Source organism: Epinephelus moara, chromosome 4 (assembly GCF_006386435.1).
Source record: "Epinephelus moara isolate mb chromosome 4, YSFRI_EMoa_1.0, whole genome shotgun sequence".
Classification (NCBI taxonomy): domain Eukaryota; kingdom Metazoa; phylum Chordata; class Actinopteri; order Perciformes; family Serranidae; genus Epinephelus; species Epinephelus moara.
This window is the reverse complement of record NC_065509.1, coordinates 18,301,767-18,328,228: the sequence shown is the minus strand read 5'-3', so window position 1 is coordinate 18,328,228 and position 26,462 is coordinate 18,301,767. Positions and strand designations below refer to the sequence as shown.

Genomic DNA, 26,462 nt, shown 5'->3' with positions numbered 1-26,462 from the left:
TCCAGTTTTCTCCCCGAGAATAACATATAATAGGATGCAATGTGAGTACATCAAGGCAATCTTTTCACAATCTCCCATTGCTGCAGCACTACTTTGCATGAATTACAGTAAAATCTGGAGTTATGCACGCAGATAGGCCCCAAGCTGTTAGCCTGTTTTTCTCAAAGGTTTCAGCGAGAGAAAAGGAGAGAGGGAGGAGGAGGAGGAGAGAGGAAGAGGGAGGTAGAGAGGAAGTCCTGGGGGGGAGACTTGCACTTGCTGCAAGAATGTTTCTTTTTTAACTCATTCAAAATGGAAATAATAAAAAGTCATAAAAGGGAGGAAAAGAACTTTGATCAAGAGAGAAAAAAAGTTTTGTGAAACTTTATATTCTTCATTTTTTTACAGTTTTAATTTGGCACATGGCACAATCAGCATGTATGCATCTGGTATACATAAATAAATATTAAATATTTTATACATAAATATACATATAGAGCTCTTACAAAGACACCTAGAGAAGTCTTGGCTTAGGATGTTTCAAATGACAACAACAATACATGGAAATCATTCGTGTTGGTGCTTTTGCAGTCTGAACATTGTTTTAAATTGTTTTGTAAGTGGGAGCGATATCTCCATAGAAGCCCTATACATATATGTATGTATGCCCATATTTATATATATATTCAAAGAAATACAAGTGTGCACTGATGTAGGTTTATTCAGTGCAAACAGGCCACTGTCTGCTTTTGAAGAGGAACTCTTACAAAGTCAATGGAATCATGTCAGTTAGTTCAGTTGAATCTTTAGCTATTTTTTTTTCTCTTACACGTAAAATAATAGATTTATTTTGTAATCTTTAAGCAAAATTAGACATATATAACTTTGAAAATAACAAAAGTGCTATTTCGCAAAGACAGACACCCAGAGACGCAGCAGAAACACTACTGGTGGTGAACCAAAATCAACAACATGAGAAAGTACTCAGCCCCCACCCCCCCCCCAAAAAAAAACACATTATACAACCTACAAACAAAAAAACAGGTGCACGGACACACACACACACACACACACACACTCGCACACACACATCCTCTCACACACTCTCGATCACACACATACAGACCCACTCGCTTGCCACTCTTGCTTTTGCAAGTTGCGACAATGTGTCTCTTCCTTTATCTCAGCCTCTTAACCACGCTTGCGCGCAGGGAACGAGAAATCATTTTCACATGCACACAAACACACAGGTGCTCTAAGCAGCATGTGTACGTGCACACTTTGTGGAGATAATATCAGATAGCTTAACAGATAAATTGGCTGTAAAAGATGCACTTTTTTTCTTAACAAAACAATCACAGTAACATAGTATTTATCTCTGCCTTTCTCGTCTCCCGGCAAGAGCTGTCCCAGACAAATCATTTCTATACGATAAAAAAAAAAGAAAAAAAGATAACACCATTTGTGTGGCTGTTGTGTTGGTACGCAACAGAAAGAAAAAAAATGAGTTGCCCAAAATGGGTTTTTAAAAATCTCTACATCTGCATATCCTCTAAGTTCCCATCCTGGATTCAGTCTCTCATCTTTGAGTCTCATTGCCTTGTAACACACTCCACGTGGAATAGTCTCAGGGAATAAAAATAATGACAAAAAAAGAACAAGCTTTGTAAGGCATTGAAACGTAAAACAAAACAAAGAAGCAATTAAAAACATTTCGCGAATACTGACGTAGAGGCCATTGTTCGAGATGTGTCTCCCGCAGGAGGAAGGGATGGGAAATAAAAAGCACTTCTCTTTGTTTTTGTTATGAATTCAAGATAAGTGTTGATATCTCCTCAGTCTGCTTAAAAAGGCTTTTAAAATGATTATTTTAGAAAAAAACACTGCAGAAAGACCCCCTCCCCCGATCGGGAGAAGGGAAGCAGTTTGATTTTGGCAGCTCTGCACAACTTGACATCCACAGAGAGCTCTCAGCAACTCTCCTCGTAGTAAAAGTCTAGTTAAATCTCTTCACGTTTTAATCCGACTCATGCCCTTCCCCTCCCCTCCCCCTCGCAGCCCTCCCCCTCCCTGTGATATTTATAAAACACAATCCTCTCCTCCGTTCGTTCATCCTCCCGCTCCTCCTCCACCAACGCCACCGCCGCCTCCTCCTCCCCCGCCTGCGCCGGCTGCCCCTGGCCTCCTTAAAGCTATACGCGGGTGGTTGAGTGGGAGTGCGGCAGGCCGGTGGAGTTGAAGCCAGTTGTGAAGGTGTTGTAGGGGTGCAGGTTGGGCATGCCCACCAGGGAATTGGGGATCATGGTGATGGTGTTGGGGGTCATGAGGGGAATGTCGTCCGGAGAGCGCCGCAGAGTGAGTGTGTAATCGGGCAACGAGGCCAAGCGTAGTGCCCCCTCGTTGCTGTTCCCCGCCTCGCACTCATGGTGCGTCTGGTTCATCTGCAGCGACATGATCTCCTCCTCGGGCGCATGGTGGCCAATGTCGTTGGAGGTGGTCTGGCGTTGCGGGCTGGGCTGCCCATGGCCAGAGTCCTGCCTCCGCTTGTCCTTGCGGTAGTAGAGGGCTGCGAAAGCTAGCACATTGAGGAACAGCAGCGAGGCCCCCACAGCGATAGTGACACTGAGCTCTGTGGAGTAATCCCGCGGGTTCTCCACCACCAGCGGCCCCGGCTCCTCATCGTCACTCCAAGAGTCTTTGTCCTCGCTGTTGTACGCCGGGGACATGGGAGGCCGCTTGGTGTTGAACGGCCAGGAGGTCTTCCCGTTGGGCCTCTTGGTGGACAAGGTGTTCTGGGTGGTCTCTGGCGGGGGCACTTTGGTGGTGGTGGAGGTGTAGTGGAACATGTCGTGGAGGTTGTACAGGTGGGGCACTAGGTGTTTCCAGAAGGCCACTTTGGTGGCGCGGTAGTGGTCGCGCACTCGTGGCTTCAGGCCGATATGCAGGTACAGCTGGTCCTGGGGGTTGTACTTGGACCAGGCCACCTCTTCGAAGCGGTTGGCCTTGGTGTGGATGAACTTGGTGTCTTGGGGAACCGGTTTGTTGGGATCCCTGCGGGAAGAGAAGAGACAGACGTGACAGAGTGTTAAATGAGATTCTGACAGTGCATTTAATTATTCATGCGCTCACATTCATGTGGGAATATGAAGCACATAAAAATACTAAAAAGAAAACACAACAGTCACAGCTTATATTTTGGTGTGAAAGGGGTTCAGCCACCACTGGAGAATTTATTGATCTTGCTTTGGCGAAACCCACAACAGCGAAAGCACAAACTAACAACAATGACTAACAGGCTGCAGTTAATAATTGATCAAGGTGTGTGTGGTGTGGTATGTATTACTCTTTTTGCAGCTGCATCAATTGACAGTGCTATCTCCTTTTCAATTTATTTTCCCAGTCCACTCACATCTTTACTTGCACAAAAAAATCTCCATGCAGCGCGGCTCTGTCCCTCTGTCCCTCTCCTCTTTCAGCCACCTCTCTGTGGGCATAATGTGTCTGTCTGTCCACCCCCCCCTCCCCACCACCATCCTCTCACCCCAGATGTTGTTCTTAATTCAGTTCTGATGCAGCCCACCACACAAAAACCAGGGCAGAGGCTTTTAAAGTAAACACATATGAATAAGTCAGCAGGCTTTAGGGCTCGCGTCAGGAGGCATCTTGTTGTTGATAATCCAACGCTGGTGGAGCCCCTCCGCTAATTGCTCAGGGAAGGCAGCACAGTGTGCATTGGCATCCAGTGTACTGATGTAAAGTGGACCATATTAATCAAGACACTAAGAGGGAACTGCAGAGGCGCGTGTGTGCGCTTGGATATAAGGATGTTTGTGTGTGTGTATGTGTGTGTGTGTGTGTGAGAAACTGAAAGCGAGAGACAAAAAATATGTGAGAGAGTGTGTGAGACTGGGTGAGACAAAGACAGAGAGAAAGATAGGGAGAGGGAGAGGGGGAGATTTTCCGGGTGCAGTACCTCTTTCGATCTACAGAGTTCACTGTTCCACTTTTCAGGTTTTTGACACGTTCCCTCAACACCGGATGGCCAACCATTTCAATTACAGTGAAGCTATTGATTTATTGAATGAATTAACATATAGCAATCTCCCACAATCACACAACTCCATGTTGCCTCGTTGCCACACAATGTCAGGAGTGGGAGTTCTGCAGCCCATTGCTATTGCTTTTGGTACTGATGAAATGACTTTCCGTGAAAGAACCTGAAGAATAGCACCGTGGCCTTGTAAAAACAAAACACACTGTAATTGATGTTGGAGCCGTGAAGTTAAAACTGTGTTGTTGTTGTGAGGAGGAAAGGATCTGCGCGACATTTCTCTAAATGTCATGAAATATCCCTTCGTGGTCCACTCGCGATGTCAGTGGCAAGCAAAGTTCAAATTTAGTTCGGGATTTAGGGATATGGCGCCTACAGTGTTTTTCTGGCACGGGCTGAAAAACCTCCAAACACGGCCAAGAGAATTAAAAGCCATGCCAGAAGAATTCACCCTCCATCCTCTCTCCTGTTCGTTTCTCTGCTGTCAATTTTTCTTTTTCAGGTCAGTGCTTCTGGGAGAGGTGAGGGAGAGGGAGAGGGAGAGAGAGGTAAAGCAAATTGAGATGGCTGGAGCTGAATCCCTGGACCTGGGCCGGTGTCAGCAGAGCAGCCCGTAAATAACCTCTTTTATTAGGCCCGTAATGATCCCCAATGAATATTGACAGCCAGACTATGATGACTTTGTAGCTGAATATCAGTAATTAAGTTTCAAAGGAGTGGGTGGTGGAGGTAAGGTCATATTGATCTCCCTGTGTGCAACATGCCAGAGAACAGGACGTCAATGGAGCAGCCTGAGACGTGGTTGTCTGCAGCCTGCGTGCTTCATGAATTCTCACAGCGCTCTTGTGTATGCTGTCATACATACACACACACACACACACACACAATCGTGCAAGCAAATTTTCTCCCCCCATCTCTTTCTCACACACATATACATGCATGCACATGACAACAATGATGGCGGTCAGAGCAATCTCCGTTAATGGGAATTCCGGGCATTTCCATAACACTGCAAATGCTCTCTTTTCAGGAGGGTCAATTTGCTGAATTGTTACGGCATAAAAAAATATTGAAAAGGTACTTGCATAGATCTCACAAAGCAATCGGCGTGTGCAGGGAGCAAGGGAGCGGGTGGCGTGGAGGAGTTAGAAAAGCTCTTTGGTGGCTGGCTGGCTGGTTCAGTGCAAGTGAAGATGAATAATTTAGGGAACACAAAGAAATCAATGTGGCATCTTTAGTTAATTTGATTTGCCGCATTAGAGAACAACTGGCTGCCTTATCTAATTACACACACATATGCTTGGGTAATTGTTGCAAAGTCAATAGTAAACAGGCTACATTCCTTTGAACAATTTCTACCACTGCTGCTCAACTTTGGGCTGCATGCTGGCTTTGAAGTCTTGCCCTGAGCTGTGGAGTCGGAGGGAGTGATCTGAGCTTCGTTTCTGCTGCTCAATGTGGTGAGGGCTACAAGGTTACCCTGCTCTGTTTGTACTGAGGCTTACTAGGCACTGTGTGATGCAATGTAGTCAGATCCAGTTTATAACGTTTCCTGAGTGCTGCGCTGCTATGTTTTCAATCTGGAGTAGCGCTGTAATCATTACAGATGTTTTCTGTGGGTGGCAACATGCCTGAATTCTGTTTGAAAATTGTAGATGGTTCACCTTATAACACCTGTAGAATTCAATAGCTCTATAATGTCGTATGCTGTAAAGCCCTGTGAGGCAAATTGTGATTTGTGATATTGGGCTTTATAAATAAAATTGATTGATTGATTGATTGATATAATGAATAGTGTTGTGCAAGACATGTAACTAAAATTTGTAATTAGATACAGTTATCAATTAGTTCTCCCAAAAGTAACTGAATTACTTTAACAATTACTGCATATGTAAAGTAATTAGGTGCGGAAAGAAACAGCATTACTTTTAAATATCTGCTTCAGTTCTCTTATTATGCACACATAGCTATTTTAGTGTTGCTGTTGCACAGCGTGAGGCAAGACAACTGAATAAAAAGTAAGACGTGAAACAATGAAACACAATAGATATGTATTTTTATTTTCATTTTATTTCAGTCTCGACTTGTGCCCGACCGACATGGGATCTTTGAAACTCACGCTGATTTTAGAGGGGAAAAATTCACAGATTAACGATATTGTATAATGAATTTTTGAGCTGGAATGAAAATAGACCTTTTCTATGTGAATTTTGCACCAGGTTTGCACCGATATGTCCTTGCAAAGGTGCTCAGAAGGTTGCTCTCTTAAACAAATAACTTTATTGAAGAATATTAAAAATGATTATACACTGTCAACAAATTCTACAAATAAATAAATGACTGGATTTACTACAATTGGGGCTTATCTTTGCTTTGGAGAAGTAATCCCATACTGCCTGATCATATAGCTTTTCAGCCCTCTGTAGGTGACAGAGGAAAGAACATTTTATTTAAGCAGGGCATTTTTAAGATGTAGAGATATCTATTGATTTTAACTGATCATATATTTTACATATAAAATTGATCTGCAACTATCGCTGTGACATAAATGTAGTGGAGTTTAAAGCACAATACTTCCACCTGAAATAGTGGACTACAAGTATAAAGTAGCAGACAATGGAAATACTTGAATAAAGTACACGTATATTTTAATTGTACAACAGTATTTGAGTGAATGTAACTTCCTAAACCATTATGATGCTACAGCACTGGTCCTAATTTAAACATTTTTTTTTCTTCAATGAACTGAACTCAGTTTCTGATTAATGATTCAATGAATCAGAAACATGTTTTTTTCTTGCTATCAATCAAGTCCTCTTCAGCATATTTCACTGTTTAAAGTAAATCATTAATGGCCACACACAGTAACTCGTGTTTTGCTGTTGCCCAGTCAGGAGTTGAACATGGCAGCAATGTTTTAATACAGTGACCATGTTCTGCTTTAAACATTCAGGGGCATCTTTCAGCAGTGAAAACCAGACTTTAAATTTAAACTTTTGTAAATGCAACACCTGGGATTGTTTGTTTGTTCTGCGAGCCCTGTACAAAACAAAAGTGTGGTGTGAATACATGCTCACACAATAGCATCCACTCTGCTGACAAAGGAGCTACATGGCTAGCTAGTTAGCTTAAATAACAAACAAGTTATGTTACGCTAACCTAGATGTCACGTTGAGAAAAAGATGAGGAAGTTTATTTCCTTTCCAGTACTGCATCTCAACTTGATAACAATGTAGTGTGAAGTCAACACTCAGCAGACTCAAACCACCACTACACTGTCAGCTGCTGAGCTGCAGAAAGATGCTCCAATGTTTACCTTTCAATCTGCTACAGGCTGTACTGCAAACTACAACTGGCTAACGTTAGCTACCTCTCTAACATAGCATATGATAACTGGTAAGTATGAGTGACACGGCGGTTGTCAGGGACAGAGTTAATGTTGTCTTAGTTACTGAAAAGGGAAAATGATGGGGTCATTGTGTATTAATTTCCCAATATGTATTTCACAAACTAGCTGACAACTTGTCATGGGGAGACCGCTAGACTCCGCACCACTGGTGTCTGATCAGAGCTGGCTGCACAGCTCTGAGTGTAAAGAATGGAGTCAGAGCGCACTCTGCTTGACAAACTACTTAATTACCCCATAATTAAATCACCCAAAACTTAGTTTCCTGAAGTACAGTATATGTTCTGTAAAAAATGCATATCCAGCTGATATATCTTTGATAGGTCCATATTGGTCCATAATATCGGCAGGCTCTAGTCTCAACAGGCTGTAATGTAAAACAACACAAGTCAGTTTCAATAGTCTTTTTTTAAAATATACTTTTTGTATAAAATAATAGAGAGGAAATAATTTAGCCCAGATTACACTCTGCCCAGAGTTGCTCCAAGAGTGTGGTGCTCTGAATAACCGAACCTCACATTCCTTCAGTGCTCCAAATTTACAAACAGTCCAGTTTGTGTCAGAGTGCGCTCTGGAGTGACTATGTACAAAATACACGTTATATGTTTTCTTGCCATCCTGCCATTCCTTCTCACTGTTCGTTTTTCCCTTGCAGAAGATGTTGTCTGTCTGCCACCTAACATCTGCCTGAATCCATGCGAATGCAGCATAACACTGATTAATTTACGTCATTTATTGTGCTGCGGTAAAGTCGGGTCACATTAGATCATAACCCAGACAAAATTTGGAGAAAGGCTATGTTTGTCTGCCATGTTCAAGATAAAAGCAAAGATACCATTTAAATTCCGGCAGCCTAATTACATTATTCAATTTAGAAAAGTTAGTTACATTTCTAGTTACTGCTAAAAGTAGTACAATTACAAAGTAATTACTTTTATACGTGTCACTACCAACACTGATAATAAATAAAAGCAGAAACTATCGATGTACATCTTTTTTTTGAAAATCTGACCACAGACAACTTTTTAACTCACCCCCTGGCTTTTCCAAGTGGTATTATTGTCGGCGCCTTTTTTGCGAAGACGGTCAGATTACTTACTCTTACTCTTTTTTTTGCCGGGTACAGTTTCCTCAGTTGTTATGCTATGTCCACTACTGGGGATAGTAACTGCAAAGAACGTACTACACTGATAATCTGTGGTAACTGGGGATAGCCACTGATAGCTATTGGGGAAAAAATGGCGCTACTCTCTCCCTGTTTTGGTTGCACAATGTTTGGCGCTTCTTTTGTGCTGCTAATGAGACCTTTATTGTCCCTGGATATCGTACCTGGTAGCAGACAGAATTGCATAATATAAGTGAGGCTTGTAGGGAACCAATCTAAACGTTGATGGTGTCATTATTCTATAGCCACTACACTGTGCAATCAACATTTACTTCATAATGATAAAGGGACAGTTGCCCCCAAAATAAAAAGAAAAACATATTTTTCCTCGAACCTGTAATGCTATTTATCTATTTTTTTTCTGGTGTGAATTGCAGAGTGTTGGAGATATCGGCCGTGGGGACGTCTACCTTCTCTAGAATATAATGGCAATAGATGGCACTCAGCTTGTGGTGCTTAAAGTGCTAAAAAATACATTTGAAAACTCAACAGCAATGTCTCTCTTTTTGTTTTTAAAAAAGATATTTTTTGGGCCATTTTGCCTTTAATGGAATGGACAGGTAAGCGTGAAGGGGGGAGAGAGAGGGGATGACATGCAGCAAAGGGCCACAGGCTGGATTCAAACCCGGGCCGCTGCGGCAACAGCCTTGTACATGGGGCGCCTGCTTTACCACTAAGCCACCGACGCCCCAACAGCAATGTCTCTTTACAGAAACCATGACCTGGTTACTCAAGATAATCCACAGACCTTGTAGGAACTATTTTCTTTCTACTGAACTGCACCCACCAACTGTATCACTGCACAGAATGAACTAGCTAATGTTACAGCTCAGCCGAGGTGGGCGCCATTAATGTTGACATCTTGCGCCATCATGAGCATGAGCCTCTTTTCCATGACTGAATGCATGCATCCTTATGCACGACGATACGGTTGGTGGATGTAGTTTGGTAGAAAGAAAATAGTTCCTACATGCTCACATCAAGGTCTGTGGATTATCTTGGTAACCAGGTCAAGATTTCTGGAAAGACATTACTGTTGAGTTTTGCAAATGTGTTTTTTGATGCTTTGAGCTCACAAGCTGAATGCCATCTAGTTCCATTATATTGGAGAGAAGGCTGATATCTCCAACACTCTGCAACTCACACCAAAACAATCTCGACTGATAAACAGCACTACAGGTAAGAGGAAGAAACATGTGTTTTTGATTTTGGGGTAAGCTGTAAGCTATAAAGCAAAAAACTTGTCTTTTCCACTTTAATATATAACTCTGCACAAACAACAGCAAAGCAAAGTCTTTCTTTGCAGTCAAAATATGACACAAAAAAATAAAAGCTTCACAGGATATTACTGTGTTCACCCTTTGTAGATAATAAATAAATAAAGGCGGTTTGAAGTTCTACCTAAACCGAGTGGTGTCTTAATCTCCACAGCGAGCTCCATGAGTCTGTGAAAAGAGACATTTAGTTTGGACTCTGTGCTCTGATTACTTTAAAACAATGTAATGACTATGACGTCAACCGAGACTTGTCACAGCTGAATACTCAGAGATAGAGACAGAACAAAATAGAATTTAATAGCCCGGAAAGAGAAGCTTGACGATAACATATCAACAGTCTGCTGATCTTGATGGGCCGAAGACTTTTAGAAGTCACCGCGCTGTAAAGAATTTTCATTTGAGATAAAAAATGAAAACACTTATTGAACATTATCTTAAGCTGTCAAAAAACTTCTGGCAAGCTGAAATGAGGAGGTGTGTCGGGGGGGTACAAGTGAAAAAAAAAAAAAAAAAGAGGCTGTATGCCTTGCCTGTTCATTTGATGTGCCTGAATAGCCTCAAATTACAGCTGACACTCGAACCTCTTGGTCATCGTATAATTTCATTCACATATTCTAACAGTCGGGTGATAAAACGCTGCGTCGTTGTCAAAACACTACCCGAGCTCGCTGCGTGTGTTCAGCTCCGTAGCAAACGCCTCTGTGTGACTTGTATGAACAGTCCTGGCATGATGTGATGTTTGTGGTCCTGTTGGGCTCTCAGAGCTCCCCTGCATTAGCTGATAGCCTGCCTCCTGTCAGACCTCCCACTTAATCCGGATGGTCATTGGAGCTGTGGCTGGACTCCCAGGCAGAGGAGAGGGATTATTACACCCATAAAAGCGGGCGTTTTAATGGCCTTTCAGATTTCCTGTGATGTGTTCATATGGCTGCAGTACTATAAACCATTGCCTTCATCTCCTCCTCAGCCCCCCCCTCCTTCTCCCCTCATGATGACCTGCTGACCCCTGCTAACCTTGGCCTGCCATGCGTGTTTAAGTGNTATGGCTGCGGTACTATAAACCATTGCCTTCATCTCCTCCTCAGCCCCCCCCCTCCTTCTCCCCTCATGATGACCTGCTGACCCCTGCTAACCTTGGCCTGCCATGCGTGTTTAAGTGCTCCCACGTGTTTGTATCTGTGATTGACTGGGAGTTTGTGTGTGTGTAAGCTTCATCTGCGCTCCGTCAGCTTGTGTACCTGCGTGTGTGTGTTTGTATTCGTGACGCATCATGGTGACACGACCTCTGGGGCCACACAAGCGTGGCACTAGAACACAAGACATGTCACATTTCACAAAGCAGTACATGTTGTGAAGTGATGATGAGGAGCCTCCCCAGACTGATATGAGAGAAAACATAAAGGCTTCTCTAAGTGTTAAACTGCTCTTCTATAAGATGCTGCGGCACCTGGATGACAGACACGACTCCCAGCTCCACCTACACATGTGGCAGAACGGGGGCCTGAGCTCATTACCTATTCCAAGCCTGATCTGCACGCACTGATGTAAAAGGTAGATAAGGGGGAAGAATGAATATCATTTTCTTTCTTTTTTTCATTTCCCATGTACCTCCTTCCCCTTTTCATCCTGATGTAATTTGAAGCGCTTGAATGATCATAGACCTAGCCATCACCAAATCTGAAAAGACACGTTTAGGTGCCCTAAGGCAGAAGACAAGAATCTATTTTCACTACACTCAGGGTCTCTGGATCTGGAACCGAGTATAGCTTCTCAATATAAAACAAGGAACACGCAGTAATTCAGTGGCACTGATGCTCATTTTGCTAAGCTGCTAAAATATGCAAAGTTGAAGCCCCCCCCCCCATCCTTTAGTTATTGTTACTGTTGTGTAACAAATTCATCCCCTGCAGTTGTTTATCTACTTACCAGGTAACACAAAGTAAGCAGCTAATTGTAATTTTTGAACTCCAGCAGAAGGTTCCCAACACCTCTCGCCGCATTCTGTGTAAATTTTTAATAAATACGCTCAATCTAAGTCTCTTTGTAGACTTTGTCTCGGCTCGGCGTAGGGGGCAACTTCAGCACTGAGCGGGCAAATTATCAGGCTGTGCTCTTTTACCCTTCATGTGGTTGCACGCTGGGGCAGAGGGCTGAGTGATGCGTGGTTCATATTTAATGGCAGCCTCCGGTTCAGCAGGCTAAGTGATGCAGGGCGAGGCGCTGTGACTTTGGGGCGTGCAGAAGTGTTGGAGGACACAGCTCTCAGGCCACTCCTTATTATGGATGCTATTGATTTGTTTGATTAGATGAGTGGCAGCAAACAAAACACCTCCCCCAGCACCTTCCCTTCACTCTCTCTCCCTCTTTTAACCAATTAGCACCTTTCTACCTCTCTCTTCTAAAGTGCAATATATCTTAACACAATTTTAGTACGTCTTACCACTTAAATTTGACAACCACTTAAATATGAATGTACACATGCAGATCTGCTTCCTTTTCTCCTCCTACCCCGCTGCTCTGCTCTCATTACATTCAGCACACAGCATGGACACCGATCAATGGCATCCAGGCTCCTTAACAAGCCACACCACTTCCTTACCTTCTCTAATGCAAATCAGGATATTGGCTACAAATCTCCTATCAAGTGAGTGCCTATTTAATGGAGTAGCTAGGTGACTGTGCTGTTCCACAATGCCGAGCATTCACAGGCTCCTGGTACAGGTTGAGCTGGCCTTAACGAAGGAAGCTGAAGGGAACGGGGGGATAATCCAGAGAAAGGACAAGGAAGGGGGATCAGGGATGAGTGATGTAACTACTAGACAGCTGGGGTAAAAAAAAAAATACAGAAGAGGCTGAAGGAGTGTGTGAATGAGGTCAGACAGGAGAAACAGTTGATGAATACACGTTGTTAACCCTACAGAGAAGGGTTGTTCGATTGACAAGCAGGAGGGAAACAAAAAAAAATCAACCAGCAGGGCTGTAAATCAAAGCGCTGGCTGTTTAACTGCACTACAGACACACTGTAGTTACTTCTATCTACATTTGTTTGGTCGGCAGCCGATGTCACTAAAGACAAAGCAATCAATACTGCATATTTTAGCTCCTGTTGTGAACGTAAAACACGAGTAGACTTTCTTTTTTTGTATAGATTAATGAGAGAGAGTGGGATGGAGGAGAATGAGGAAAGATATTCAACACATGACAGCGCTCTGCTCTTTAACTGCCTAGCAAGGCCCGGCGCAGCATGTGGCACAGCTCACACACAGAACAGGGGAAATGAGCACCAGCCAGCAGGAAAAAAAACAAGTGGTGGGAAGATGGACCAATGTATTTATAGCACTAATGATATATAATGATTGATCTTTTCTCAGGCTTTTCATCATCCTGTCTTTTCTGAAGTGTTCCGCCAGTGTTTTTTCGTGCACGGCCGCGTTGCTGTGCTTGCATTTGTGTTCAAGAAGGTGTGGATGTCGCAGTTTGTGGACTTGTTGCAAAAGTTTTGGGAGAAACTGTTCAGACGGAGAAGTTTTTTCGTGGCAATAAAGCGCAGGCCATTTTTGCCTGTCAATAGTAAAACAAATGTTGCAGCCAGAAAAATAACTCTGAGCTGAATAAATCCCCGGCTTCTGAAACGTCCCTAACTCTCAGGAAAGAACAGCCTCATAGTGTAAACACACACACTCTCACAATCGCACTCACACACATGCGCACAACCACACTAAGAAGATTTGACAGCGTGCACTCTCTGTATGCTTTTATGCTTCACTGACACTGATGGAGGGGGAAAAAAAAAAAAGCGCATGGGCAGGGATTTGCCCTGTAAAGATGACACATGAGAGCCAGGGACAGGAAGAGCTTTGGGGGGAACGCTGCTATGATACACACTGTTGACATGCAGCACAAGTGTCTCAACATCGTGTCACACATGTTTCTACAGCCGATTTAGAGAGAGGGCATGAAGTGCAATCTGGGTCAGTTCATTAGGAACATCTGGAAGGGGAGCGGGAGCTGCTTTGCAGATATAGGGAAGATGGTTGCTGGACGAGCTGCGAAGGCAAAGGGAATTCAACTGTGTCTTAATTAAAAGGATGCCCTCTAGAGCCAGATTGGGTTGGGTGGTGTTGGAGGAGAGATCTATATCCCCTAGTGTGGTCTAAATGAGGAGGATGAACTTCAGAATCTATGAGAAATATCTCACATCCTCGACCCCCCCCTGAGGTGTTGATGGTAGAGTCCTTCACTTGGGCTGGGGTAAAATTACCCTTTGGATCAGCATGCTGAGTTTTCTATTATCCTGGCATCTAATCCTAGGCTCTTTACCATCTGAGTGCCTAATTGTGGTCTGCATGTAATCCCCCAGTCTGGAGTTACGCCAAGGCGACACACTATACTACCCGTAACATGGCGAGCACGGATCCAGAACCAGTTTATCCTCCCACCGCTCTGCTCCTCAATCAATCAGTGGCGCGGAAATCTACAAAACTGACATGGGGTCAGGAGTAAAAGTGCAATTTGTTTTTCGGCTTCTGCTGCTTGCCAGGGTGAAGGCCAGGTCAGGGTTAGGGCAGACTTCCTGCCCGTGGCATTGTGTTGAATCTGAGTGGATGTGGGTAAGATGGGCAGGCTGTCATCATCCATTACAATTAATTTCACTGACATCGCAGGATCCGGGCTCAGAGTGATTCAGTACATAAGCACCGTGCATTGTTACCTGGAGGCCTCAAACTTTTCTCATTAAAATTAAACACGCTCGCTCTTCTTTTAACAGCAGATAATATTCTTGAAAGGACAAGTAAGTAAAATTCCATCTGTATCTACAAATTGCAGCCTTGTATGTGTTGACGCAAGATGGCTGCCAGGCAGGGGAGACAGCTGTTTAGTCCGAGCATCACTGATGGACCTCAGTGCTTTCCTTGAGGAGCCGACATCAGTCCATCTGCACTAGTCTGCCATTAGCAGCTCAAGGATCTAGCAGAGCCGGCGGCACGGGGCGCAGCCTATCAGCCAGATGACTGGATGTAAATGCCACCTGATTGGACAGCAGATGATATAGAGACAGATAAAAAACAGAACAAGATTTCAGACTGCGTCCCATTCAGGATGGGATCAATACCTCTCTGCTAGCAGGACTGTCAAATTAAATTTCAGTTGTTAGAAATGATTACTAGTAGTCATACAAAATGGCCAGGCTCTCTGATGGGCGGGGGTGAAATTGAGCATTGCGGGGAGCGGGACTCACCCGGGGCACGAGTGATCGACTGGGTCCACGCTGAGGGAATCGATACCACCGAGGGCAAGAGTTTGATATGTCTCCCTGATAAGTCTCTGTGTCTTTTGGGCCTCGGTGTAATAGAGCATAGATAGTATTTCCAGCCAAACACACACACACAAGCACACAGAAAGTATACAGAAAGGCAGGCAGCCATGCACACACTCTCAACCCAAACAGGCAGCCAAGCACAAATAGCACAGCACACATTCTGGAGGAACATTTAATCTTCCTCAGATTCAATATGTCTCAGGTTTTCAGACTAGGACCCAAGAAGTCCGGGCAAAAAACACCTCGGAAAAAAATGTCTGTGTTGAAAAATGCCTTTTCTGTCCTATACTATCCATTGTCGAGCTTCCTTTTTCCCTGCAGCTTCTTTTCTGTAGCTCTGAAGTCCTTTTAATAGGGGCTGAGATAGGATTTCTTACTGTGACTTTCTATTTTTAACGAGTGTGTGATTGTGTGATCACTGGTTTTACTAATTTGCAAGTACTGTTGTTAAAAGTCATTTAAAAGACAAACAAGTAATATGGGTGTTTTGTTGCTGCTATTTTTAGACTCACAATAAAAACCAAACAGCTGTGTAATCTAAACTGGGATAAGAGATGGATACTGGTTTAATTGGTACTGATGGGTTCCCGATTGGTCGGAATCATGATACTGAAACGATCCTGCAGAAGTCAGCACTCCTATTAACAGCTCAGTCATTCATTAATTTGTTTAACATTCAATATATTCAGATACTTGTTCCTGGCATGTCTGCTAATGATGAAGTGTTGTGCGTCTACATAGTAGTTGTGCTTACAGCCTGATGACTGTGAAACACACAGGTGAAAATGCTCAAACTGGGCATTTTAAGAGTAGGCTAACTGTAGCAAAGAGACAGAAAACACAGCTAACACCACCTGTATAACAGCTGTTGTGTAACAAGGTCAACATCGCTGACCCCATGGGATGAAACGCCATATATTTACAGCGCAAGACCTTCTGACCAAAGTGCCTGCTGCTCCGCCATCACTGCAGCCAGTTCACTCCTCCCGGCCTGAATTAGCAACCGGCTTCAATGCCCAGACAAGCATAGCCAGTCAACCTCAGGTCAGGTGAAACAACTACACAATTATTAACTTTAGAAAGTGCTACTGCCAGTTTAAGGCGACAGTTGGTAACTTTTGTGAGAGTAACTTTTTGTCATAGTTGCTGAAACTGTCACTGCATCCACACAGTAGTACATGAGACAGATATTGTGTGTTCTCCTCCTTGTAGCGCCTCTAATGGCATTCGCTAAAATCAATCGCGGCTGAAAGGAAACTACCAATCAGAGCTGTCAATTACGTAATGACAGCTCTTGAACTGCAGCCAGGCTGTCAAACAAAGCAGCGCTAATCAAATATGAATTCAGATTTTGTCACTGCGTTGCTAATGTCTCGCCTCAAATATTTTCAGAAACATATTTTAGTGTACTGTTTAGCTGTTAAATGAGGAAAATTGTTCCAGCAAGGGGGCAATGTTGAGTTTTCAGCTCGACTGTATCCAACATGGCGGCTGGGTCACAAACATTCTCATTTTACAGCTAAACAGTACATTAAAGTATGTTTCTGAAAACACGTAAGGTGTGAAATTAACAATGCATGTCACAGAATCTTGATTCATATTTGATCAGCATAACCTAGTTTGACAGTTTGTCCACAATTCACCAGCAGTGATTGATAGCTGCGTTAGAGACTCCTCACTGACTGGACATCACTGACTGATCTGATTGGTTGTTTTTTAACATGCAATGGATTCTTGGAAATGCCATAAGAAGCACAACCAGGAGGAAAATTATGTTTTTTTCATAGATTATCCATCTTATGTACTACTGTGTGTGCATAGTGACAGTTTAGGCAAATATGACAAAATTATAAAAGTTACCAACTACAGCTTTAAACAGGTTTTCGACTCAATATCAGTACCAATAAAATCCAACAATACCCATTCCTGATCAAGAGAAGTGATGAAAAATAAGATACAGTCATTCTACTCACCCAGTCTTGGCAAAGTTGGTCCAGTAGGTCATGACCACAGCACTGAGCATGACATCGTTCTTTGAGAAGTTACAGGGGAAAAGGTCAGTGGGGCCAATCATAGGAATTCCAAAAACATAGGGCACCTCGTCCCCGTGGGCGGCATCTGACCAGGCTGGCTTCATCAGGCTCTGGCAGTGGTGGTAGAAGGCGTAGAAGTAGGTGGGTGAGCCGTAGCGAGCGTGGAGATCAGCCGTCACCACCGATGGCTCCACCCACTGGTGGTCTGTGAACAGAGCCACCAGTGTCTTGCGCCTGGTCTCTGGATTGTCCCTGTCTGCCCAGTCTGTGTACATGAACTTAATGGTCTCCCTCAATGTGTCCTTGCCCTCCGGGTATCCGTACAGACTGTCCACAAAGTCTGACACAGAGAAGTCAAAGTCGTTTCCGGACACGCCGTCCTCCGAATCCACCACGTTCTCCACGAACCGCAGCCCCTCGCCCTGGTTGACCCCCAGCATGATGTCGTAGTTGAGAAACTCGCCCTGCTCCATGAGGATCTCGGGGTCATCGGGGATAACATCCCCATCGATTACAGGTCCAAAGGCCACGTGGTACCTCGCTGGTTGTATGTCCTGCTCCACCAGCTCCCTGGAGCTCTTCTTCCTCAGACAGTCCACCATGTCTAAAGTGTCCAGGACGTTACAGCCCACCTTCTCCGCCAGGAGACGTGTATACTTGACCGGCTGGTAGTTCACCGCCCAGCTGGAGAGGGCTGACCCGCTCTGAATGATGGCTCTGTGGAACAGACCTGGACAAGGACACAGGAAGAAGAGACAGGATGATGTTTAGCGGGTCACTGTTAGTGAGGATAACTCAGTTATGTGCCATACCACATGATAGTTGTTAATTTTGCTGCTGCCATGATCAAAAGGGGGCTGTCAGCTACACAGTTTTTAAGAATAACAAAGGCCAGACAGAACGAGTCCTTGTTGCCACACTGAACAATAATGGAATCATGGCTGTGATAATGAATGTGCAGATGGCCTGGTCTCAGACAGCTCGCAGACAGAGGAGGGAATCAGCCCTCTGTCTGTCATCCTCTCTTCCTCCATCCATCTCTATATGCTCTCGATAATAATCTCTGTACGTTGGTCAGGAGCAGATGCTGCCAATATGGCTCGATAGGTTTTGTTGCAAACAGAGAACTGACTATATCATAGAACCAAAAAATGAATTCCTTTACTTGTATGAAATGCAGTCAGATTTAAGTGTTCTTGAATATATGAACCGTGCACACACGCCATTCCCCCGTTAATGTACTTTTCAAGGTAGCTTGAATTGGATGAACCTCAAACACTGCAATTATAGACACTGATGCTCCTCTTTGCAGTCATTACACACACACAGTACCTCTGCATCAGTTATGCCTTGCGCAAGTTAAAAGTCATCTTTTTACCTGAAAGATCACTAAATTCTACAGTTTGTGGGCGGATTGCTATAAATAAAACCAGACTCCTACTCCCTACGTTTGCACAAGGAATGGAGCAGCACACATTCACCCGGCAATACAATGCAACACGGTGGCACACAATGAAAGAAGCTGAACAGAACACCACGGTCTTCTGCCTCTAATGCACAGAAATAGACACATGTTGCACCAAGAGTCAACAGACCATCTATTATGTGAATCCACTTAGAAGTTTGGTGTCTGTGCGTGGGTGGGCTTTAACGGGGGTGGAGGGGGTTCAGAGACGAAGACGAATAAATCTACAGTCTCGTGGGGAGCTCTCACAAATTAAATTACATTTTAGTTGCAGTGCGGTATGAAAGAAAATCTACAATGACTTTTCACCACAAGGAACAGATCCCAAATAACAAACATCATTTCCTCGAGAATAATTGAATTGCGTCCCCTTTGAAAAAAGTCTCCTTACAGACAGGAGAGTGAAGGTGACATGACATCCTCTCTGTCTCGGGTAGGCCTCCCTCACATCGTCGCTGATGCCTCGCAGGCTCCGTCTTGACAGCACCACTCATCTGTCCTCCTGATACGATTTTCGAAATCACTAGAGCTGTTTTACCAATCTCAGAGAAAATCAGAGACGTGGCTCCCACCACTTCACCACACTGCTTTATTGTCCATGGCAGTTTCACTGCCGGAGTCATGGAATACCGCTGATGCGCATAAAAAAAAGCCATTATATGATTCCACATTGAAGCCACAAAGACGAGTAGAGATATATACAGGCACGCAGACTCAGTTTCAGCGTCAGTGTGGGTGGCTGTGTTGAAGTCTTTGTGTTTATGAGGTAAACAGCAGACTTAAGTGCCAGATATATCACTTTGGTAGTCTTAATCAGAGGCGGCGGGGGGCTTATTTCTTCTTGGCGAAGATGAAGTGTTTATTTACAGAGCTATTTACATTTATTTGTTCGCAAGTAGTAAGTAGAATTAATGTGTCTGGGTGAGTGAACTGTGAAATGTTTCTGTGGTGAGTGTGTTTACTAGTATAAGCCACAATTTGTATATTTGAACAGTGATTTTGGGTCTGAATGTGGCTGCTGGCAGCAAAGATTTCACCACGTCTGAATATACGTTTTTTTTATTTCACCTCAGTGTTTGTTTCTCTGCTTCTGCTTCATTCTACGAGGATGAGTCTATCAGCTTTATGCGGCCTCGCCAGGACGCTGCCCTTGGAGCCGTCCTGTGGTTGTGCATCTCTGCAGGACAGCGGCCCGCGCCGTGTCCCAGGGAGCGGAAGCAGATGTCGAGGGTTTCACCCACTTGAAAGCATTAAGAGGGGCAGCCGCAAGATGAAAGATGGCCGCTCGGAGGCAGAGAGGGGGGCTGGGGCTTAATCCTGCCATCCCTCCCCTCTCCTCCTCTCCTCCCCTCCCTTCCCCTCCCCTCGCTCTTTAGTGGTATTGCCTCTCTTCACATCTCAACTCAGATTGCGCTGTGCAAACAGAGCCAGTCATGGTGCAGGGAGTCTGTCCTGAATCCCAATGCCGACAGCCATGCCACAGCCACTTTCTGAACGTCTTTGATCAGAAAGTTGCTGTAGGAAAACGTTTGCCAGCAGAGCAGCTCCTGTGATTGCCAAGGCGATTTTGACAGACATACGTATATCAAATCCGTTTCCCGTAATTGAGGAGAGCGGCTTGAATGCAACGAGGTCCTGTGTGTGTCTGAAGCTACAGATGGCCAACCACTGAGGAGGCTGCAGCCAGGTTGACACTACTAGATTTATCTCCTGCTTTGGTTGATGAAAGGGAGGAAGAGTGACTGAGGCTTTACTATTGTTTGTCGAGAAATGTATAAATCCAGCGCACACGAGCTGTCACCGGACCGATAAATATGCATTAGAGCCGCGTGTTATGAGCCCCACTGTGGTAGGAAGCCCACATGGGGAAGGTCAGAGAGAGAGGAGAGAAGAGCACAGTCTCTATCACCCACTGAGGGAATCCACTAATTATCCACACTGGGAGGTGTACATGTGTGTGCGTGCACGTGTATTTATGCTGACTTTGATTGATAAGACAGAGATGATGAATAGGCCGACAGACGACAGGCATCATCGTGATAGGGGTTAAGCATTTGTGACATTGTTTTGTCTCCAGTATCTACTTTGACATCTGCGCAGAGAACGACTCCTCACTCGACATCTCGAAAAATTAAGCGGGAAGCATGATGCAACACCATCAACATGTGTGTCACATTCATATCTTGCATGTTTTACTCTGTAAAAGCAACAGATAGCCCTATCATTATCTGCCTGTGTTTGACATGCGAGGACCCGACACCCAAACTGTGAGCAGATCCATCAAACCACAGTGTTGCTGGCAGATTGAGGTCACGCTGAATTATGACTGGAGCTCCGAGGTAATCACTCATTGGGTCCCTGCTAAAATGCTGTCGCGTCGCTCTGCAGCCGCCTCTGCGCTGCGGTTTGCCGACCTCGACCGCGCTGCCCCCTCGCTAGACACCCGTTAAATGGGCATGCGGTTCAGGCCCAGGATTGGCTGGGTTGCTTGTGGAGATAATTCACCACTGATGGGGGAAAAAAAAAAAAGCTTGACCTTGGGGGTGACGACCACCGCATAGGTTTGAGAGCCACAATCCACACAAACACACCCACGGGCTCAAACAAACACACACTAGTTTCAGGCCATGTTTTGACAACATCAATATGGATGGCATGCTCATATTAATGAGCCGATGCCACATCGCTGGAGAGAGGGAGAGTAACGTGACGTGGCTGTGCTTTGGATCACTGCTAATGTATTACGTGGCAACTATGGGCATGTGTGAGTGTTCAGTCTGTGTTAATGGACAAGGATGTTCTGTTGGTGATGATGCCAGTAAGCGCCATAAATGACTGTACTTTGTAATCTGGAACAGCTGGCAAAAATCACTGGAGCATCAGCGGTGAGTTTTATCAATCTGGCCCTGAGATGAATGCGACTGTAAAATGCATTCTGCCAAACCACTACAACCTCAACGATGTCCTCAACTTCACAAAGACGTCTATCAGATGACCTTGAAAGTTTGGATTGCCAAGTCTCATTTTATAGGTCAGTGATTCATTTTCTTAACAACATTCCTCATGACTTTAAGAGCTAATAGGGGAGAAAATATGTAAAGCAGCAAAAATCTTATCAAAATTCTTCTCAGACACATAAAAGCCATCGCGAGAGAGGAATAACGTGGCCACAGGGATGTGTCTTTCTCTCAATCCGTTTTACCCTTCTCCCACAGCTCCTTCACTAGATCTTGCACATGCCTTTTCCTCGCCTTTCAATCTCTCCTCCGCTCTGTTTTTCCATCTCTCCCCATCTTCCTGTCTCTTTTTCTCAGGGACCATGCTGAGTCCCTCCCTGCTGATTATTAGACATAAGCCCGCGTTCAGCAGAGCCTGAATCCTCTGAGCCATCTTACCTCCACCATCACTTCACTGTAAGCAAATCTCCACAGACCCGTGGACTATGCAGAGCTCCCTCTGTTGCAAACACTTCTCTCCGTCTACAGTCAAACTAGGCTACCACTCAGTTGGACACACTCAATAAATGTTGCTCTGCCTCTGTTGCTGCATTTCTACTTGGGCTCTTCTTTTCTTTCTCTTTCTCCGTGCTGTATTTCCCCCCCTACCCTTTCTTAGCTCCTTTCAGGAACTCACAGCATTATTGTTTTTTAAATTATAAAGATATATGAAGCGCTTTAATCTCACCTGAAATATTTACAGTCAGCTGGGAGAGGACTACTTATAAAATTTGCCTAATTGTACATCCTTGGCCACTTGCAGTCTCATAACACAGGGTTAAAGCTGCTGTCTCCATGGCTACAGCCTACAGTACCACAGGCTGCATCCACTTAAACACAAGTGCCTCTGGTCTGATCATGCATTAGTCCATGGATAATTTCACATTGGTCTGGCAGCCTTGAAACAACACCTACATTGTTTTTCTGTTCCATTAAAATTTCCGCCCATCATCGGGAACTTGTCGCCTTCACAACGAACAGCTGAGCTGATGGAATCAGGAAAAGGGCAACGCGCTGCTTTCTGAGACAGTAGTGTCATTGAATAGACTTCCTGGATTCCCTCAGGCTACAGGGATATACTGTAAACTAAAGCACAGAAGCATCCAGGCAGTGTGTGTGTGTGTGTGTGTGTGTGTATGTGTGCGTGAGCGTTAATCCAAGCAAGCCTGCTATTTGCCGCACTTGTTTGCTTAAACATTAAAAATGAAACATGACACAAAACGGCCCAAATAGGACTTACTACTTATGAATCACTGCATGCGTGATTTATTTCCTTGCTCTTTTGTGGCTGCAACTATTCTTGTTACCTGGCTTCACATGTTTCCTCTAAACCAGATTATTCTGGACTGATTTCATAACAGATGATCCAGCAGGATAGCTGCCAAAGAAGACGCTTCCTCCTCCCAGAAAATGTTTTGTTTTGCACGGATCAGAACACAAAAGTGAACCGTTGCCGAATTCCTACAAAACTTAAATCTGTCTAACATCCCGGGAGGTGTTGTAGCAACATTCAAGTGAAGAGCGTGGGGCTTTGAAACAGAAGGAGGACTGCCCTGCTTGTGTTTCATCATGTCCATATAGAGACAGTGTCTGAGGGGCCAGTGTTTTCATCCATCAGTGTGAGACATGCTTCATGCCAGCCCTATATAATGTTGTTTGAAGCTGTTGGTCTTCTGCTCCAGCCTCTGTAGAGACTGCCTGCTTGCCTGCAGGCTGTGGCTTAGGCCAGATAAAGAGTTTGATCCATGGGGGTGGATGGAGGGAGGAGGGTGGGAATGGGAAAGCAGAACAGAGGAGAGACAGAAGAGAGGGGAAACAAGACAAAAAAAGGATGGGATGTGAGAAGAGAGAAAAAGGAAAGGAGAGATGACAGTACGAGTCTAGGGGAGGAGAGGAAATAGCAGGAGGCAAAAACAGAGGAGAGGAGGATAAAAATGACCCCATTGACAGGCTGTACCCAGGTTCCAGGATCAATGTGCATCTGAGCCCGGCGAGTGTGATATCTCCTACTAATCACGACGTGACATCCACTGGTCAATACCACACACTCCAGGCCTCATCATCACGCGCACGCTGGCCTCCCTCCGTCTGCACGCACCAGCACAACAGGGCTACCGCTCCCCCTCCAACTCATCAATCTGGCTGCTAATCACAGGCATGCACAGCGCACCTGAGTCGAACAGTATCTGTCGACTAATTCTCAGAATTTAATTCAGCCTAGAAACTTGCGTGGGCACGGGGGGTTTACCACGTCGGGACATTTCAGATTAGCGCATGTTGTCGTTGGCTGTAAAGCAGATTAAATTGAAATTTCAAATACTTCTCTGCGATTGTCTGAACTTTTTGGTGCCTCTGTGTTGTATTGTCCAAAAGTGCAAATTGGATCTGGCACTCTTAGTAAGATAATGCTGCTATTTATTTGAAAATCCTATGTGATCCAGTTACGGTGCCCACAGACAGAAGCAGAAGCATAAATAGGCATAAGCCCACTCACTTACTCCTGGCTAAAAAACCTGTTATGACACTTAATTGAACGTCAGGGCAGCTTTTAAGTACTTTGCTGTAGTTGCCGTTGAAATGAGTTTGATGGACAATCACAGGGCGCAAGTAGGCTCTCTTTTCTTTAGCTGACATCTAATGACTGACAAAGCCATACAGTATGTTCAGTTTATTACAAAAGACACACAATTCATGCAAAATCTGTGAAAAGAGACATTGTTATCAAGAAAAACTTGTCCAAGATAAGAAAGTTTATACAAAGGAAGGAGATCACTTAACAATAATCTGTCATTACTGATCACATAATGCGTTTAAACCACGGCAAGAAATGGCCTTTAACACATTTATTATTCATCCAGCTGTTTCCTGTATTTTTGGGGGATGTTATCTGTGCATTCTCATGACTACACATGCATGCACGCATACACAATGAAACGATTTCTGTCCTCCTCTCCTCTCGCAGCCTTCCTGCCAAACCAAGAGACACAGAGAGCCTGCACGGTGAATTTTTCCATTTGCACTCATGCATGTGTCACTAATGCTGCAGCCTCTGAAAGGCAGAGAATGCTATCTCCGTGTCCTTCTACCGCTAGCTCTCTTTGTGCTGTGGCATTCGAAGCGGTATTCACCGAGCTCACTCCACACTGCTGCAGTGCCTAGATTGGCCTGATAGCTGTGTGCGCGCAACAACAACACGCACCGTCAGCGAGCCTTGACTAGGCGTCGATGTGGAAATGGGAAGAATAATGAGTTATTACAGGGTTATCTGTGTGTATCTCCATGTCATGACTGTGTAAGCGGCTCTGCTAATCTCATTAGATGGGACAAGTTGTTAAAGATGTTTTCTGATTTCCTCTCTCTTCTCCTACTGCGTCCACAAATAGATTTCAGATCAGTGTGCTGAGAGGAAATGATAAGTGCCTTTAGCTCCCAGAGAAACTGGTTTTCATAGGAGAATTGTGCAAGTGGCTGCCGTGTAGTAACAGTGCAAACATCTGACTCCTGTTGTTTCTAAATATATGCACCATGTTTTACACCCCATCTGCATTGTATAGCAGCCCCAAAGCTTGGTTCATTTTTATATATGCAGCAAGCAGTGACAGCCAGAGACAAAGAGCGCGCTCGCTCCAAGGAAGCAAAGCTCCATAAGTACAAATCAGATGCAAAATATGTCTAGCATGGGAGGGTCAAAGTTATAAGTCATACACAAATATGACAATTCAGCCATGAAATGTGGAAGGATGGGAAGCTTCTATTCTTGGCGACATCTTGCCTGTGACAGCCAGATGGGGATGGCTGAAACTCATTTTTGGGCCAAGCAAAGCCACGGAGAGGGCGCAGTTGCATTTGTGACAGACAAATTATTGCAAGGGGTGTACACCCCCCTGGGGGGAATCAGAGGGATTCAGAGCAAAGAAGGAAAGAAAGAGTGACAGAGGGAGAGGGAGAGAGCGAGAGAGAGAGAGAGAGAGAGAGAGAGAGAGAGAGACCTCGGTCTAAGTGCCTAAGTCTTGCAGAAACAAATTAGCTGCGAGCTGTAGGGGTACGGGAGGTGAAACTGAGATGGATACGCACATCCCGGCCAAAAGCAGGAGGTGGGTGGAAGCTTACTGCTTACTCTGGCCCTTTTCACAGTCTTCCAATACAGCAGATCACTAGCTTACAAGCCTTTGAGCGTGGTTCAGAAAAGGATATGTCCCTGATTACATCTGATTGTAGCTCACATACAAAGGCAAACAGTGTGCATGCTTTTCCTCCTCTAAATAAAATGTGCATCCTCTAAATATCAACTGTGTCTCCAGGGAAGTCCAATCCTTCTCCAGCTATGCAGAAAATACCTACAGGCAACATGTAGTATATGTATACCACCCACATTAATGCTGCCAATGTGCACACATGCACGCAGAAACACACCTGCACAGACACACATGCACACGCTTATATAATTCAGGAAGCTCATTAGGCGCCACACACAGAGCACCTAGTAGGCAGCAACCTTTTTTCTCTGACCAAGAACATCAGCAACTCTTTTAATCTAAACCCCCATTAATGAAGCAGAACCAGAGGAGACATTAGAAAAAAAATACTCCCCTGGATGCGCTGTAATTCCTGCGCCCTACTCCAAATTATAGTGCTCTTCCTATTAGAGAGAGTCCCCCTGTTACCGATGCCTTTTAGGGTCAGTGGTCACACCAGCAGCGGCGTCCGAGCTGATTAACTATTGTGCGAGGCATGAACGTGCCAAGGCTGGGCGCGGGCTCCAGCAGTGTA

At 44.6% G+C, this 26,462-nt stretch overlaps 1 protein-coding gene across 2 annotated transcripts in view; it reads right to left on the bottom strand.

Moving 5' to 3' along the window:
- Window positions 1–392: 392 nt before the first annotated feature.
- Window positions 393–26,462, bottom strand: part of nlgn3a (neuroligin 3a) — a 150,855-nt gene continuing 124,785 nt past the window's right edge. Inside the window, exons 7-8 of one of the 2 annotated variants that reach the window (XM_050042962.1) lie at window positions 17,172–17,961; window positions 393–3,030 (exon numbers count right to left, since the gene is read on the bottom strand). In XM_050042962.1, the coding sequence (XP_049898919.1) occupies window positions 2,172–3,030; window positions 17,172–17,961 (1,649 nt within the window). In that variant the 3' untranslated portion in view covers window positions 393–2,171. The remainder of the gene's footprint in view (window positions 3,031–17,171; window positions 17,962–26,462) is intronic. The other variant, XM_050042963.1, reaches the window with a different exon arrangement.